Source organism: Eutrema salsugineum, unplaced genomic scaffold, assembly GCF_000478725.1.
Source record: "Eutrema salsugineum unplaced genomic scaffold, Eutsalg1_0 scaffold_12, whole genome shotgun sequence".
Taxonomy (NCBI): domain Eukaryota; kingdom Viridiplantae; phylum Streptophyta; class Magnoliopsida; order Brassicales; family Brassicaceae; genus Eutrema; species Eutrema salsugineum.
Window position 1 is genome coordinate 10088791 of NW_006256895.1, and position 17235 is coordinate 10106025.

The window sequence follows — 17235 nt, forward strand, 5'->3', positions numbered from 1 at the left end:
TTTCTCTCCATTGTTTTCATCATATCTCTCTCATTTCTCCACCAAATTTGTTGATTCAAAGTGCTCTGAACTCGTTTTTGAGTTGTTAACATCATCCTGATTGCATTTCAAACTCGTTGCATCTTAATCCCAAGGTATTTCACTCTGTTAAAATTCACCTTTTTCCATGTTCTTCAATGGTGATTTATGAGCTTCAAAGTGTGGAATCGATTTTGATAGGTTGTTTTAGACCTTGGGATTATTTTTATAAATGCTAGGGGGCTAGATAGTCTTGGAAAACAGAGCACTTTGTTGGTAATTCCTTGTTCTTGAGTTTTGAAAATTGTTGCAAGTAATTCATGAAAAAACCGATTTTTTTTTAAAAAAAGGAGATGAATTGGTTTATTGCTGAGTCTTTGCTTTGCACTCTTGCTTTTGCATTGCTATGAACTTATTAAATTTATTCTTGGCTAGAGAAACCTGTTCATGTGGTTTAAAATCGATTCTTGCAACAAATTTTTTCAAAATTTTGGAGAATTTTGTGAAGCTTGTTCTTGTACTAACATTGTTTTTGAGAATCACTTGGCAGATGACTGAAAGAACAAACTCTCTGGCCAAGAAGAAGGGCACTGCACCAAAAGGCAAAGGTTTGGTCTCAGGGTCTTCAAAGCCAAGAGAAAAAGGTCAAGGTGCAAAGAATGCCACAAAGCAAGGGAAGTGTGATCCAGCGCCAAAAAGGACAAGGCCTGAAGGAAAAGCTTTGGTGGTTGCTTCTGGTTCCAAGAAGAAGGGGAAACAGTTGGCTGTGGTATCTGAGAGTGAACAGACTGAAAGTGACTCAAGCAGCTCAGCTGATGGTTCCCAAGGCACCATTGAAGAGGGATCAAAGAAGTTCAAGAAAACTGAACCAGAAACACTTGATTATCTGGCCAAGTTTCAACAGATAGAGATTCAGCAAGGGAGATTTCCTGATTTGGACTTTCTGAAGAAGATTGGCATCTATGAAGATATCAAGACTTTGCTTGGGAACATGGGTGTGAGTCACTTTTGGAGATGAGAGAAATCGCTTATGAACAGGAGTCTCAAGAGTTCTTAGCTTCCTTTGAAGCTTTCATTTACTACCCAAGGGATTCAAGAATCATTCAAGGAGATGGGCTTGGACATGTGGAGTTTACTGTAAAAGGGAAGGAGTATTCAGTGTCATTCAGAGAATTGAATGAGATTTTTGGGTTTTCAGCACCTAGAAATGAACTCCTCTCCAACCAAGTCAATCTCAGAAAAGATGAGATCCAACTTCTATGGAGATCAATTGCTTCTGGGAAGTACACAGCTGGAACAGCAAAGTCCTCTTGGATAAGGAATCCAGTTCTGAGATATGTACACAAGATTCTCTCTCACAGCTTCTACTTCAAGATTGATGTTGGAAGAGTTCACAAAGAAGATCTGATGCTTCTTGGTGTAGGGCTGAGACCGCTGATGCCAACACATGAAGATGGGGAACCCTATGAAGGGTATGAATACCCACTTTGCCTTGCATCTCAATTAGCAAGGTCTTTGATGTTCTACAAAAAGTGCATGTGGGGTTCTACAAAGCAAGATGCAAAGCTGGCCCATGGATGGGTGGTAACAAAGATCTTGAAAGCCCAGGGGTACAGATTCAAGGAGAACAAGGCAAAGTTTGATTTGATTAATGAAGCTCATTTGTGTAAGATTGGCTTCCTCCAAGGAAGAGTGGGTACCAAGGTAGTATACAACTTCAAGACACTCATCAGTGAGCCAGCCCAAGTTCTCCTACCCAATCCCTCCATCACCACAGTCCAAGTTAAGAGGAACATTCACTTCTTCTTACTGAAGGAAGAGCTGTACAATGTCCAAACTGATCCACCAATCCTCACATACAAGCAAGCTTGCAGGGAAGAAGCCTCCAAGGGAAAGAAAGCAACCGCTGAAGATGCTACCACAAGTGCTGCTGGTGCTCAAGATGCTGATCTGCCTCCACCTCAAAAACGTTTTGGTGGAAACAGATATCACTTTGATGATTACAACTGGGAGGAGCCAGGCACTTCACGGTTCAGGGCTCAACAAAAGATTGGTATTCTCCAACAATGGTGCACGTACCAAGACAAAACCATCCACAAGATGGCCAAGTGCATCAAGGAGATGAAGAAGAGGATCAAGAAGCTTGAAAACCCTTGCAAAGGTGGGGCTCCAGCACCGGTTTCACCAAGGAACATAGAGGAAGTTGGAGAGAGTTCCATGAACTGCACAGCCTTGGTCACATATGGAACCACTTGGGTGGATCTCGACGACGGGTCTGATGAGGCAAGCCACCATTCTTGGGAGACACCATCCGGCCACACTTCAAACCCCTCCTACTCATTGGGGTCTGACTTCAACAGCCACTAGGTAACACTCAAAACCTTGTAAATAGCATGTAGATTTTCTTTTTCATTTGCATTTTACTTGTTTACTTTGTTTTAACTCCTTTCTCATGCTTTTATAACACAAGGGACTGTGTTATTTAAGTGTGGGGGAGGAGTTTCATCCTTTACTAATCATGTTTTCTCTTTTCTTATTTTGCACTTTGAGTCTTGAGTCACATTCTAGTTGCATATACATGTAGTCTCATCTAAGTGCATATAAAAACCAAAAAAATGGAAAAATCTGAAAAATTTACACAAAAAAATGATCATGTAGTTGCATTCTCATTTTTAGGATTGAGTCTAGATTGCATATGCATGTAGGTTGCATTTTGCAGGGAGTAATGATAGGTTTTCTAGAGAGTACATCACTTTGAGAACTTGAACTGAATATGCTTGTGAATCTTTTTCTGTGCTTGCAAAGTCTGAAACGATTTGAATCTGAGAAGCAAGTTTGAATTGAACTCAACTCTAATAAGTGAAAACCGTGAACTTGACTTGAAATTATCATTTGGTGCATTGTTTGAATAAGCTGGTGGATACCAATATACATATTTGAGCTAGAATCCTGTTTTTACCATCCTCTTCCTTAGCTCAAATAGCTGAATCTGCATAATAGATCAGTTTTCTTCACCCTGAACCCATCCTTCTTTCAAGCCAATTGTTTGTGTGTGATTGAGAGGCCACCTTGGACCAAACTTAGCAGAAAGAGTTAGGTTTAGGGCGACAAGGGCAAGTCTCATTGAGTGCTAAGTTCCATCATCAAGGAGCTGAGAGATTTGGCAAGAACTAAGTGTGGGGGAATACATGTTGGTGAGTGGAAAAAGGAGAGATGAGTGGAAATAAAAGGAGAATGGTGAGAACTAGGGGATAGAAAAAGAAATCAGTCTTGGAGTTTTGAGTCAAAAGAAGTGAGCTCTAGTGTTTTGAAAAGAAAGAATCTAGCCTCTAAGTGAAAAGAAAAGAAGCCAAAGAGCTCAAATGTTTTTAAAAAAAAAGAAAGAAAGAAAGAAAAAGAGGTTAGAGGTTACAAAGAAAGTGATAAAGAGCTATGGAAAGTTTGAACTCCAAGACTTGTGTATGAAAAAGAAAAGAGAGTCCCCTAGTGAGAGAAGAATGAGTGTGAAAAGTGAGCAAGTGAGGAAACTTTGAGTAGAGTGTGGGGTGGGATGAGTCTTTGCCCTTGTATGCATAGGTTGCCTTTTACCTTTAGCATTCTGCCAAAGTTTGGTCATTCATAGAGAGATCCTTTTGCTGCATTGAACCCACTCAGGCATTGATGAGATCATTTTAGTCTCATAACCTCACCTTAGCCAAACTATGTTTGTTTAAACAATGCATCATTTGATCCACTTGGTAAAAAGCTTAATGAATGTGAAAGAGTTGAGAGAGAGAAGAACTTGTGGAGATTCCTTGTTGAGTTGATATATATCTGAGTATGGCTTTGCATTGCATAATTGAGCATGAACTTGAATTCTCATTGTGATCACTTCTCTCTAAAAGGAAATGTGAACTCCCATGCATTCAACCTCTTTCTCTCATTTGTTCTTGTTTGCTTGGGGACAAGCAAAGGACAAGTGTGGGGGAGTTGATATGTTCATAATTTGCATCATTTAGGTTGCATAATTCATTCTAAATCATGTTTTATTCCATGCATTTTAGGTCCTTAGGGTTTGTTTTAGAACTTAGGAGATGCATTAGGTCCCAATGAGTCTTTGCATGTTTTGAGTGTTTATCAGGTGCATTTGGAGCTGAAAAGATGAATCCAGGAGGTGGAATGGTGATCAAAGCTTGAAAAGTGGCAAAATTGGATCTTTGGAGGTTATCGGCCATTCTCGCTGACCAGGAAGGTTTTCTCGGCCATTCTCGCGCACCAGGAAGGGTTTTACCGGCCATTTTCATGTACCGCGAGTAGACCTTATCGGCCAAAACGTGTACCGCGAGTAGACCTTATCGGCCAAAATCTCCGGGTGTAGACACGTTTCCGAAATCGCCTGTCCGGGGAACCTTCCGGTCCGATTCAGATGGCGGGTGCTTCATAGAAGTTGGCGAGGATTAGAGCACGGTTTCATAGCAAGTGGAATCACGGAATTCGGACACGTGAGCAGAGCGTTAAGCTCGTCGGAAGAAACCCCTGTCTCGCTGCTGTTTTGGACCAAGCCGATGAGCTCTGAAGAATGCGAAGGACGGTGTACTTCCAGGCCGATTCAGTTTCCGGGGCCTTCATGAGAATCCGAGACAATTGAGTCTTCTTTCCATAACGTCCAATATCATTCAATTAGGAGCTATGAGCAGGAAGATACGGTCTCCGGAATGGACACATGTCTAGACGCCTCTCTCTGTTCGTGTAAATGCACTGCACAGATGTGCCCTCCAGGAATCCTTCCACTTCCCAAGAACCGAAGCTTCCTTCACCACAGTTGGAGATAAATGAGTCCTCTGTCTTCTGCAACCGGAATCACTCAATTCGGACAAGGTTCGTGGAAGTTACACTCTCCGGAATGCGAAGTGGTCCAAGCTGCTCTGAATGCTGTGAGATGGTCTTGCGGCTTGGTTAACCCGCAGGCCTGAAGATGAATGCCTGAAATCTGATGCTGCGAGTTGAGAAGTGCGGGTAAGCTATCACTGGATGAGGTCTGAAGCTCCCGAGCAAGAGAAATGCTAAGTCCACAATCGTGCGACTTAGGCATGCGAGTTGGCCGCGCCTGGAACCAAGCCGCACGATCACTCGCAATTTACTCCGACTTGAGCCTGCGACCTGAGTGCGATGGAGACCAACCCGCAGAGTTTGTTCACTCCCCAGAAACCGCCTTGGTCCTGCGAGTTGAAGAAGAAGAGGATTAAGCCGCAGCAAGACTCGCAAATCACTCCTACATGGGCATGCGGCTAAGACAAGACGATCTAAGCCTCACAAGACAGGTTCTTCATCTACTGCGACTTGGGCATGCTACCTGGGACATACTGGACCAACCCGCAGTAATTCCCACTTTATCCATTAAAGCCGGTTCAGGACCCGGTTTGTTCCGGGCTGACCCGGTTCGTTTTTAGAGAAGTATAAATACTTTTTAGGGTTTTTTTTTTTAGAGGACTAAGCTTTATTCTTTTTGTCTCTTGCCTCTTTTGTGAAAAAGACTCCACCAAGAAGAGAAATATCGATTTTTGGGGCTTTTAATCAAGAGAGTTGAAGAGATCTTTGAGTTTTAAAAGCTGCTTCCTTCTTAATCTATCATCTCCATCTCCATTTCTCATCATTAATCATGCTAATCTTCTCAACTTGCAAAGGTTTAAGAGATATTAGTATGATTAGTGAGTAGTCACCTTAATGAGGTTCTAGATGTGTAGGTTAGGGTGCTAAAGTGTTAGATTAGGAGTGCTTAGGGCTAGATTCATTGATTCATCTCTCTAAACAGTTGTTCTCTATGCTAGATCCTTGCATATCACTTGAGATCTAGATTCTGGGAATTTCATGCACCAAAAGTGTTTGATGAAATTCCTGAAAGAGCTGTATTAGAGGTTTAAGCATTTTCTGCATGATGATGTATTGTTATTTGCTTGAATGATCATTTAGAGCTGTTTATTAATGCATATTGATTCATATTTCACAAATGAGAATTTGGTTTGAAAATGGATTAGTATAGGGGTTAATACCTTCATGAGAGGATTAACCTAGATTAGAGTTCTTAATCATTTGGATCATGTCTCATCATTGTCATTAGCATTTCTAGTTTAGCACCAAAGCACCCTAACCAACTATCATGTCTAGAATCTCATGCCTCCATCATATCATATTCACATCATTTGTCATTGTTTAGTTCTTGTTTAATCATTTCATTAGTCTTTAATCCTGTTTTAGTTTGTAGTTGTCTTTAGATAATCAAAACCACTCTTGTTTGCTTGAATTAAGAACTTGATCACATAGTTTAGTGTCTAACACCACATCTGGATTGATAAACCTCTTTGTGCTACTTTGACAAGGGGATTGATAGTCCTGAGACCCTAAAAAGTCTTGTCTATCAACTCTCTTTCGGCGCGGAAGGTTAATTGGAGGAAGAATTTTACCCTCGAAAGAGTAGAAAAAGCGCTAGCCATTCTTGCCGGAGTCCCCGTCAGTTCTTCATCCTCTAGTTCTTCAAGAGATACCCGAGAGAAGATGGTGATAATCACTCTCAGAGACAGGAAGAGGCGCCAGGAAGAAGAGGCTGCAAGACGAGCTGCCGAGGCGGCTCAAACGCAGACTGAGGCCGTGCCTCAGTCCGATCAGCTGAGCCGGGAAGAAGGCGAAACGGTACGAGCCGCGGATGCTATCGTCACCGAGGCGGGCGAAGAAGGAGCAGCGCCCGAGCTGGAACCGGGCGAGATTATCCCCGAGGCGTCCAAAGATGACTCGGCGGCGAGGAGTAAAACTCCTTCGAACTCCGCAATCCTTGCCCTTCCGAAGTCGTCGAGGCCGCCGACTTCGGTTGTACAGAAGCATGTCCCGAGCCGTAAGCGCTCGGCACCTGAAAAAGGGAAGGGCGTCGCCGTTCAAAAGGACGAGCTGTCGAAGAAAAAACGCAAGTCGACTCCCGGCGATCCCACCGGACGAAAATTGGTTGTCGATGACCCTGACGCCTCGGCGGTGATGTTCGCGCGCGTCAATAATGCGAATACGCGTCTTCCTCCCCCAGAGAAGTTGAGGAGACCGAGGTCGTACGGCGCGATGGCGCAGCGCGGTACCAAGGTATACTCCATTTAACTTCTCTTATTTCCATGAATTATCACTAAGTGTTTAACGCGTGTTACTCCTTGCAGTTTGTAGCGGCCACCAACGAGCTGATGGCTGAATACGAGGCGGACCTGTCTAAGGTCGAACGCCGCTTGGACAAGGCTCAAAATGAGACCGCAGCGGCGAAGGGGAAGCTGGACGAGGTGATGTCCAGAGTGGCGAGCCTGGAAGAGGAGAAGATAGTTCTCTGCGCCGACGTTGACAAAGTTTCCGCCTCGGTGATTCGCATGGAGGAGGCAAGGAGAGCCAAAAGCGCCGAGGTGGCGTTGCTCAAAAGGCGTATTGAGGCCAAGGATACTCTGTTCGAAGCCAAGGTCAAACGCGCAAAGAAGGAGGCAAGGCGAGAGCTGACCGCTAAGTTTCAGGAGCGCCTCGCCAAAGTAGAGGAGGGTCTGGCCAGACTCGAGAAGGCCAAAACCGACGAGAACGAGCTGGGGCAAATCAAGGGTAACCTTGCGATGATTGCTGTTCTGAAGAAACCAGACGCCCCAACGCTCGATGATGAGGAGGCGCAGCTAAAGAGCTGGGAGAGCGAATATGCCGACGACGATGCGTATGAGCGCATTGTCTCCGAGATTCGAGGCGAGCTGGTTTTCTCGCCCGTATCCCCGGACTCGGTCGACACCAGCCTTGGTAACGAACCGCTTGAGGAGACGGCGGCCAACCTGGTTGTCGCGGATCCAAACGGATCGAACGCAGGGACGCCGGCCCTCTCAAACCTCCTTGCCGAGCGCGAAACGCAGTCCGCGGCCTGATCTTCTCCATTTTCTCCTATTTTCGTCTCACATGCTTCTGTCCTTAGTATTTTTATCTGCTTGTATGTAACCGGTGCCTGGATGGCTTTATCCACCTGACAATTGTTATTTCTTTTGCATTTGGTTATGTTATTTTCCCTTAGCCGTTTTCTGATTCAGTTGTCTCTAACGATCCGTGAGAATGTTTACGAAAACTGTTGGCGTAGAAGAAATTGTCAAGGATGAAAATTGTTGTGTCGAGAATGATTTTGATTGCTTCCTTAGCCGAACTTTTTGAAATTGATAGAAATACGGGCTAAGGGGTGAGTTGTTTTAAGGATCTCGTTTGGATTCTTAATCCCGAGCTGGGAGTTAGTTTTGTGGAGCGTCTTTCAGGTGATGCTGGAAAGTTTTTAAATGATAATGTCGAGGCAAATTTTTGCTGGCAATGCTGAGCCGTATTTAACGACGAGGCGTTTTCGTTGTGCATGGTGCCGAGCCGTGTAAACGATGAGGCGTTTTCTCTTTGCGTGGTGCCGAGCCGTGTAAACGACGAGGCGTTTTCGCTTTGCATGGTGCCGAGCCGTGAAAACGACGAGGCGTTTTGTTTTTGATAACCAAGGATGATTTGGTAGTCTCATTGAATTTGACTATGGACCGGCGTTTCCGAGAGGATGAGTATGTTTGTCCGGGTTCTAGGAGTTCACTTCGGTTTTAGAGAAAGCGATGTAGTCTCGACTTATAATCTCGTGTGCGGTAGTGAGCTGTGGCGACCGATACGTTTTTGGTCTGATATTTGTATAGCGTGCTTTAACTTTTATCCATAGAGGATATAACTTGCACCCTCGTGCTAGGAAAGGTGGTAAAAGTCCGTTTAGAGAACTTTGTATTTGTTGCCCCGTTGTGGCCAGCAACGAGACGAGGCGTTCGGAGGCTTAGTTTGCCGAACTGAGACTGAGGACCAATAAAGGTCCGAGGTAATGATATCATGCCGAAGTGGTATGATGAGTGAAAGAATTTAAAAATCCGAGCTTGTTAAAGTAAGTTGTTGATTTAGAAAGAATGAAAACTAGCCGAAGCGATAATGAATGAACTAGAAATCCAAGGTGAACATGAAATAAGTAGATGATTCAAAACAAGCTGAAAATGGGCCGAAGTGGCGATGTTCCTAAGTGAGCAAAAGCTAAAGTTGTAGAGTTAAAGGAGGTATGTGTGTACGTACCCACTCCCCCCCCCCTTTTTAGGAGGGGGGACAGCTGAACCCGTCCGAGGACGGGCTGCCTACGTACTCTTTGTAGGGATCAAGCCGTCACGTAGTTCATGTTGGCCGTGCTGTAGCTTTAGTGATAATACTTCTTTAGATGCATTGCGTTCCATGATCTTGGAATCGCCTCGTCAGCTAGTGTCGCGAGTTCGTAGACTCCTGGACGAACCACTTTTGTAACCTTGTAAGGACCTTCCCAATTTGCTCCGAGCTTTCCTGCGTTCTTCTCGGCAGTGTTTTGGAAGACCTTTCGGAGGACGAGCTCCCCTTCTTTGAATCTTTGACTACGAACATTTTTGTTGTAGTATCTTGCCGTTGCTTGTTGATAGCTCTGGATTCGAATTAAGGCTTCGTCGCGCTTTTCGTTGATTAGGTCGAGCACATCAAGCATCATTAAGTGGTTCAAGCCCTCCTGTCCTGGTAGAAGTCTTCGTCGAATACCTGGGAAATCCACTTCGGCGGGAATTACGCACTCTGTTCCGTAGACCAAAGCGAATGGAGTTTCCTCGGTGGCTCGGCGCGGAGTTGTCCGATGAGACCAAAGGACTCCTTCGAGTTTGTCTGCCCACCGTCCTTTCTTGGCGTCGAGCCTCTTTTTCAGACTGTCGAGGATCGTCTTGTTGGCTGCTTCAGCTTGCCCGTTCCCTTGAGGGTATCTTGGCGTAGATTTTCTTAGGTGGATTTTCCACTTCTCGCAGAAGGCTTCAAAGCATGTTGAAATGAGCTGGGACCCGTTGTCGGTGCCTATCTCGTAGGGGACCTCGTGTCTGCAGATGATATTTTTCCAGACGAAGTGTTCGACTTGAACATCCTTTATGCTTGCGTAGGAATCGGCTTCGACCCACTTGGAGAAGTAATCCGTGAGGACGAGCAGAAAACGCTTCTGCTTCGAGCGATGTAGAGGTCCGACGATGTCCATCGACCATCTCATGAACGGATAAGGTGACAAAATTGACGAGAGCAACTCGGTAGGTTGATGAACTGTTGGAGCGTGCCGCTGACACTTCTCGCACTTCGCCGTAAATTTCTCGCAGTCCCTGACCATCGTGGGCCAGAAGTAGCCGTGCCGTTTTATCTTGATAGCGAGCGACCTTCCGCTGGAATGGTTCCCGCACGCGCCGCTGTGCACCTCGTGCATGATGTTTCTTGCCTCCGGTCCTTTGACGCATGTCATAAGAGGCCCTGAAAATCTCTATTTAAACACCTCGCCATCGATGAGGACATACCGTGCGGCCTGAGCTTTTAGTTTGCGGGCTTCCCATTTGTCGGTTGGAACCTCTCCATCGGCGATATACACTCGGATAGCTCCGAGCCATTCTTTGTCGCAGCCGTATTCCAGCTCGGCTGGGGGGCGTCTTTGTTTATAGGAATGGCTTCGTCGTCCTCCGGTTCTTGTTCAGGAGGATTTATCAGCCGAACTCCTTCCACCTCTTCGATGCTAGGATGTTCGATGAATTCGACTAGAATCGTCCGTCGGAGGTCTGGGTCCGAGGTCGAAGCGAGTGCTGCCAAGGCGTCGGCCGAAGTGTTTTCTCCTTGGGGGATTCGCGTGAGTTCGAACTCGTCGAACTTTTGCACCAACTCTCGGACCACCTCCCATTCGTCCATCCTTCGCCACATATTCTCCGTTGAACTAGCATGCTACGAGCTGTGAATCACAAAAATTCCTTATCTTTCGAACCTCGATTCCTTGCACTAGTCGTATGCCGGCAATCAGTGCTTCGTATTCTGCTTCATTGTTTGAGGCGTGGAAGTTCAGGCGAAAAGACTGCTCCAATATTTCTCCGGTGGGAGAGGTGAGACAGATTCCTATCCCCGAGCCGTGTTTAGACGACGAGCCGTCGACGTGCAGCGTCTATACTTCGTCTAGAGTCGGCTTGTTTGTTGCTTCGGCTGGAAGTTCAATGAGAAAATCTGCGAGCACCTGTGACTTTTTGGACGACCTGTTCCGATACTCGATGTCGTATTCGCTTAGCTCTATGGCCCACTTGGCGAGCAGACCGGATTGGCTCGGGCTGTGTAGGATCAAGCGCAGCAGAAGTGTAGCGAGCACAACAATCGAATGTGATTGAAAATACGATCGCAGTTTGCGGGCCGAGACTACGACGGCTAGGGCGACCTTCTCGATCTGGGGGTAGCAGGTCTCGGCGTCGGTCAGTGTCTGGCTGATGTAGAAAATGAGTTTTTGCTCGGATCGTTCTTCTCGGATAAGCACTCCGCTTACAGCTGTAGCAGACACTGCGATGTAGAGGAAGAGCGGCTCTCCTTCGGCTGGTTTTGCTAAGATCGGTGGATTCGCCAGATAATTCTTCAACTCCTGGAAGGCTGCTTCGCATCGCTCGTCCCACTCAAATTTCTTGTTTCCTCGGAGGGTGTCGTAGAAGGGCAGGCACTTGTCTGTGGAGCGGGAAATAAACATGTTTAGCGCGGCGACTCTTCCTGTGAGCCTCTGCACTTCGCGCTTTGTCCTTGGAGAGGGCATCTCAATTAATGCCTTGATCTGCTTGGGGTTTGCTTCTATGCCTCGGTGAGTTACCAGATAGCCGTGGAATTCTCCCGAGGTGACGGCGAATCTGCACTTCGTCGGGTTCAATTTCATGTTGTGCTTGTTCAGTTGCTCGAAGCATTCCCGTAGATGCGCGACGTGGTCTTCCTCCTTGAGTGATTTGACTAACATGTCGTCGATGTATACTTCCATGGTTTTTCCGAGCTGAGCCGCGAACATTTTGTTGATGAGCCGTTGATACGTTACTCCTGCGTTCTTGAGCCCGCATGACTTTGTAGTAGTATATCCCGCGATCAGTTATGAATGCCATTTTTTTCCGATCATCAGGGTGCATCAGAATCTGATTGTAGCCAGAGAACGCGTCCATAAATGTTAACAGTCTATTTCCTGCAGTGGCTTCGACGAGCCGGTCGATGTGTGGCAAGGGAAAGCTGTCTTTTGGGCACGCCTTGTTCAGGTCAGTGAAATCCACACAGACCCGCCACTTGTCGTTCTTCTTCTTCACGACCACCGGATTTGCGAGCCAGTCCGGATATTTGGCCTCGGCTATTGATCCTACTTTGAGTAACCTCTCGACTTCGTCGTTCACTGCTTTAGCTCGTTCGGGGCCGAGCTTCCTTCTTTTCTACTTGACTGGTTTAAAGGTCGGATCCACATTCAGCTCATGACAGGTTACATCGATGCTTATGCCTGGCATATCTTCCGCTGTCCAGGCAAAAGTGTTGATGTTCTCCTTGAGCAGGGAAAGGAGTTCGCTTCTCAGAGGCTCTTCTAGTTTTGTTCCTATTTCGACGCATCGCTCTGGATGCGCCTCGTCTATGCACACCGAGTCCACCGCGTCACATACCGGCTCGGCGCGTGTTTCGCGGCTCTCCACGATCTGTAATTGCTATAAGAGTTTCGAGAGCTCGTTCGCGGGCTCTCGGTCTGTTTTCCTCTTTTTGCGGTCTATGTCTGCTTGTGCGTCGGTGACGGGGTTCCTCAGCTTGTGCTCGGCTAGGCAGCACATTGGTGACTCATTCTGATTGCCCCAGATCGTTTTGACACCTGCTGGAGTTGGGAATTTGAGGCAGAGATGATAGGTGGAGGGTACCGCCCTCATCCCGTTGATCCACGGAGTTCCCATAATCACATTGTAGATTGCTGGGTAATCAGTGACGCAGAATTCGACGATCTTAGTGACTCCGCCAGCTACCACAGGAAGCCTGATCGTTCCCATAGTCATCGTTGTTTCTCCTGAAAATCCGGTTAGAGGTTTGGGGATTGCTTCCACCTCGGAGAGGTCGATTCCCATTCTTGTGAGTGTTTCCCTGAAGATGACGTTCACTGAGCTTCCAGTATCGATGAGCACCCTTGCTACATCATGATCCCTGATCGTTAACTCAATCACCGACGGATCATTGTGAGGTCGATCAATTCCTGCCGTTTCCTCCTCGGCGAAGGAGATCACTGTGTTTGGGACGTCGGTTGGTTCTGTCCAATTCTCCTTTGCTTCGGCTTGGCACTGATAGGCTTTGATAGAGGACAGGGTATCTTGGTAGTATTGAGATCCACCCATGATCATATTGATCATTTCCCTCGGCTCGGGTCGCTCTTCGGGTTCGCCTCTCCTGTCGCGCTTGGAGTTATCGCCTCGTCGGGGAGGATTGGCGGGTTCCGCCACACCGCTCGGCTCGGCTCTTCCTTGTGGTTCATTAGGGACGAGGTCTTTGAGGTTGACCACGTTTTGGAGCTCTCCTGCTGCCATCTTAGCCGCGAGTTTTGCTCCTAGAGTTCGGCATTGTGCCGTTGAGTGCCCGTAGGTCTGGTGATACTCGCAGAAAGCCTTCTCGTCGTAGTTGACGGACTTTCTCACCCAAGTGTTGTTGCGCGGCTCTCCTCTCCCGCGTCCGGTGCCTACCTGATAGTTATGGGCACCTCCGCTTCTAGGTTCATCCGAGCTCTGCGTTGTTGTGTTGTTTGATAGGTTGCCCTTCTTCGCGGGGCGCGGCAAAATTGAGCTTCGGATTGCTGCTTTCGTTGCTTCGTACTGCTCGTCCAAGTTTTTCATTCCCTCCTCATTCACGACGAAGTCTGATGACCGGTGCAAAGCGTCTTGAATTGTTTGCGGCGTGTTGAGAGCCATCTCCCGTCGGAACTCGGATATGTACCACAAAGATCATTTCAGAGCCTCGAGCGCAGCCTTGTCGCTTATTCCTTCTATTTTGGATACGACTGCCTTGAATATTGCCATGTAATCCCGAAGCGGTTCGTTCGATCCTTGGGATAGTGTCCACAGGTCGGCATCGGATGTTCCTCTGTCCATAAACATCGAGTGTTGTTTAAGGAATACGGCGGAGAGCTGTTAAAAACTGCCGATTGAATTGCGTTCCTGTCTTGAAAACCACTCGAGCGCGGCGCCCTTAAGATGCTCCACGAAGAGCAGGCAGTATCCGGCATCTACTTCCCGTTCGGTCAGTTTAGCGGCGTTCTTTGTGAAGGCCCATCCCATTGCTATCCGAAACGCTGTGATGTGTGCTTTTGGGTCGGTTGTTCCCTCGTAGAACAGGATTCTCACTTTCCCGGGCTCGGGAATCTTTGCCTCCGTAATTCTTGCCGTGAATGGAGTTCTCTGAGTTTCTTCAAGCATTCGGTCGATTTCGGGCGCGGCGCTTGTTGCGTTGTGCACTTGGGACTTCATGGCGCGTATTTCAGCTACTGTCCGAGCCATCGAGGCTCGCAGCTCCTTGAGTTCGAGAGTTTGTGCGTGAGTCATTCCCTTTGATTGGGGGGATCGCTCTCGCTCCTCTCTCATTGGCTCGTCTTCGCGCTCTGCCTGCTCGATCCACTGGAGGTTTTCTTCCTCCTCAGTTGGGTTATCGCCGCGAGTCGGATCGGAGCCTTCGTCAGTTTGAACGCCGTTTAGTGCTGAGGCGAGCTCTTCTTGACTTATTCGCCGAGCCGAGCCGGTTTGTTGCGGATTTGTGGTTCCGTTGTTCTGCTGGGCATCCGCGTCGATCGCAGCGTTCTCTTCTTTGCCGGCTCGTCGCCTTGAGTTCCGGCGGAGAGGGGGCGGCTCGGTCATGTTGACCCGGGTCGCCGCGGGAGTTTGTTCGTCGAGGACACGAGACATTGGAGGAGCCGAGGGGTTTCTTGCGCCGCCCCCTGAGGCTTCTACAGGTATTGAGAAATCGAAGCATCTCCGGATTCCATCCATCGGGTCGGGAATTCCGGCTCTCCAAGTTGGGTGTAGTCGCTCAGCCGCCATCGCGTCGAGCCTCTCCGTAATTGCCTCGTTCCTTTTGTCTTGTTCGTCGATTTTCTTCATCAATGCAGCCATCATGTTTCGCATCTCCTCTTGGGTTTCGGTAGTTGCCGTCGTTGTGCCTGATGCTGGAGCATCCTTCTCCGCGCCGTTATCGTTGTTGTCGTTGTTGTTGTTATCGCCGAGGGTGTTGCTCGCCATGTTCTTCGGATCTTAAAGTCTTGTCGATTTAGAGTATGAAAGTTTCGATTCCCCACAGACGGCGCCAAATTGTGTGAGCCAAAACTCGCACAACCAGAAATTTGTTTAAGGAAAAACTAAGGGATCAGAAACTTCTAGGGTTTATCGTCAAGAAACAGTAAGATCAAAGAAAATTTTTATTGCTGTGAAGTGTTTAGGTTTTATTGCTCTCGAGTTGTCAAAAGTTACAGAATGAATTGTATACATCGTCTATTTATACTAATTCTCTGAACCGCCTAGCCGAGAATCTCGGGAGAGATTTTCGGAATATTTCCTTATTGCCTTGTGCGGCTCACCGCCTTTGTATTTCGCCTAGGGTTTCTATGGGTTTCGTCTCTCAAGGCCTTGGTTCGGCCCATCTGAACTTCTCCACGGCTCGGCCCGCTTGCCATTTGAGTCGAGACGTGATTTGGTCCACCTCACCGAGGCGCGGCTCGGCCCAAGCATGTTGAAGTGCGGTTCGGTCCATTTCTCATGATACGGCTCGGCCCATCTTTCTTTCTTCACGGCTCTCCCCATTGGTCTATCTTCACGGCTCTCCCACTTGGTGACCACGGCTCTCCCACTTGTCTTGGTGACCACGGCTCTCCCACTTGTCCTGGTGAGCACGGCTCTCCCACTTGTCTTGGTGAGCACAGCTCTCCCACTTGTCTTGGTGAGCACAGCTCGGCTAATTTGTCTTCCTTCCATACTTAGTCATTTTGAGATGGTCTTATCCGCTTGGGGTGAAAACCGACCCCAACAGGTTTGACTGTAGAGTATTTTTTCACTTATCCTCTCTCACAAATCAACTGAAGAGTTGATCCTGCGTATGAGAGAGCTGCCTGGAATTTTGTGCGGGCTGTAGCTTTAGATGAAACAAAGATGATAATATGCACGTGCATAAACTGCTGTAGTGTAGATCGTCCCGGTGATGTAGTTGCTCACCTTGTAACAAGGGGAATGAATGATGCTTACAAGATGCGGAGGGATTGGTATCATCATGGAGAACTGCATTCAGTTAGTGAAAGTGGAAGCAACACAAATCACTGGAATGATGAGATTCATGGCTTATACGAAGCTGCTGAATATTTAGATGATGAGATGGTGCGTAAGGGTGAGGTTGCTGAGGGTGAAAACAAGGAGGAAGATGAATTCCTTGCAAAGCTAGCAGATTCCGAGACACCACTATATCCATCATGTGCAAACCATTGCAAGCTCTCTGCAATCGTTTCACTCTTCGGAATCAAGATAGAGAACGGCTGGTGAGACAAAAGCTTCAACAATCTGCTGGAGACATTGCCGGAGATGCTACCTGCAGACAATGTTCTTCACACCTCATTGTATGATGTCAAGAAATTCTTGAAGTCTTTTGATATGGGTTATCAAAAGATTCATGCTTGTGTAAATGATTGTTGCTTATTCAGAAAGAAGTACAAGAAGCTTGACAGATGTCCTAATTGCAACGCTTCACGGTGGAAGCATAACTTGCATACTGGTGAAGTGAAGAAGGGTGTGCCACAGAAGGTATTACGCTACTTTCATATAATTCCACGACTGAAGAGGATGTTCAGATCTGAAGAAATGGCTAAGGACCTGAGGTGGCATTTCACTAACAAGAGCAGTGATGGTAAAATACGTCATCTAGTTGATTCTGTGACTTGGGACCTTATAAATGACAAGTATCCATCTTTTGCAGCAGAACAAAGGAACCTTCAGCTTGGGCTTTTGACAGATGGGTTTTATCCGTTCAACATGAAGAATACTCGGTATAGTAGTTGGCCTGTTCTCTTAGTGAATTACAATATGCCTCATAATCTATGTATGAAGAAGAAAAACATAATGCTTTCCCAGCTAAATTCCTGGTCCACATCAACCCGGCAATAGTATTGATGTCTACCTAGAACCTCTTATCGAGGATCTTATTCATCTGTGTAACCATGGAGAGTTAACCTTTGGTGCATTTAGTAAAACCACTTTCATGCTTAAGTCAGTTCTCCTTTGGACTATAACTGATTTTCCTGCGTATGAAAACCTGGCTGGCTGCAAAGTTAAGAGTAAAATGAGGTGTCCTTTATGTGAGAAGAACACGGATAGTATATGG

The 17235-nt window shown here is 46.9% G+C and overlaps 1 protein-coding gene across 1 annotated transcript; it reads right to left on the bottom strand.

Annotated features, from left to right (window-relative positions):
• Positions 1-12557: 12557 nt before the first annotated feature.
• LOC112089212 lies at positions 12558-13793 on the bottom strand. Its single transcript, XM_024160193.1, has one exon. The coding sequence runs from the start codon at positions 13791-13793 to the stop codon at positions 12558-12560; it is 1236 nt and encodes a 411-aa protein (XP_024015961.1).
• Positions 13794-17235: the final 3442 nt, after the last annotated feature.

Coding starts and splice junctions, on each gene's coding strand:
- LOC112089212 (XM_024160193.1), bottom strand. CDS start 13,793: ATGGCTCTCAACACGCCGCAAACAATTCAAGACGCTTTGCACCGGTCA.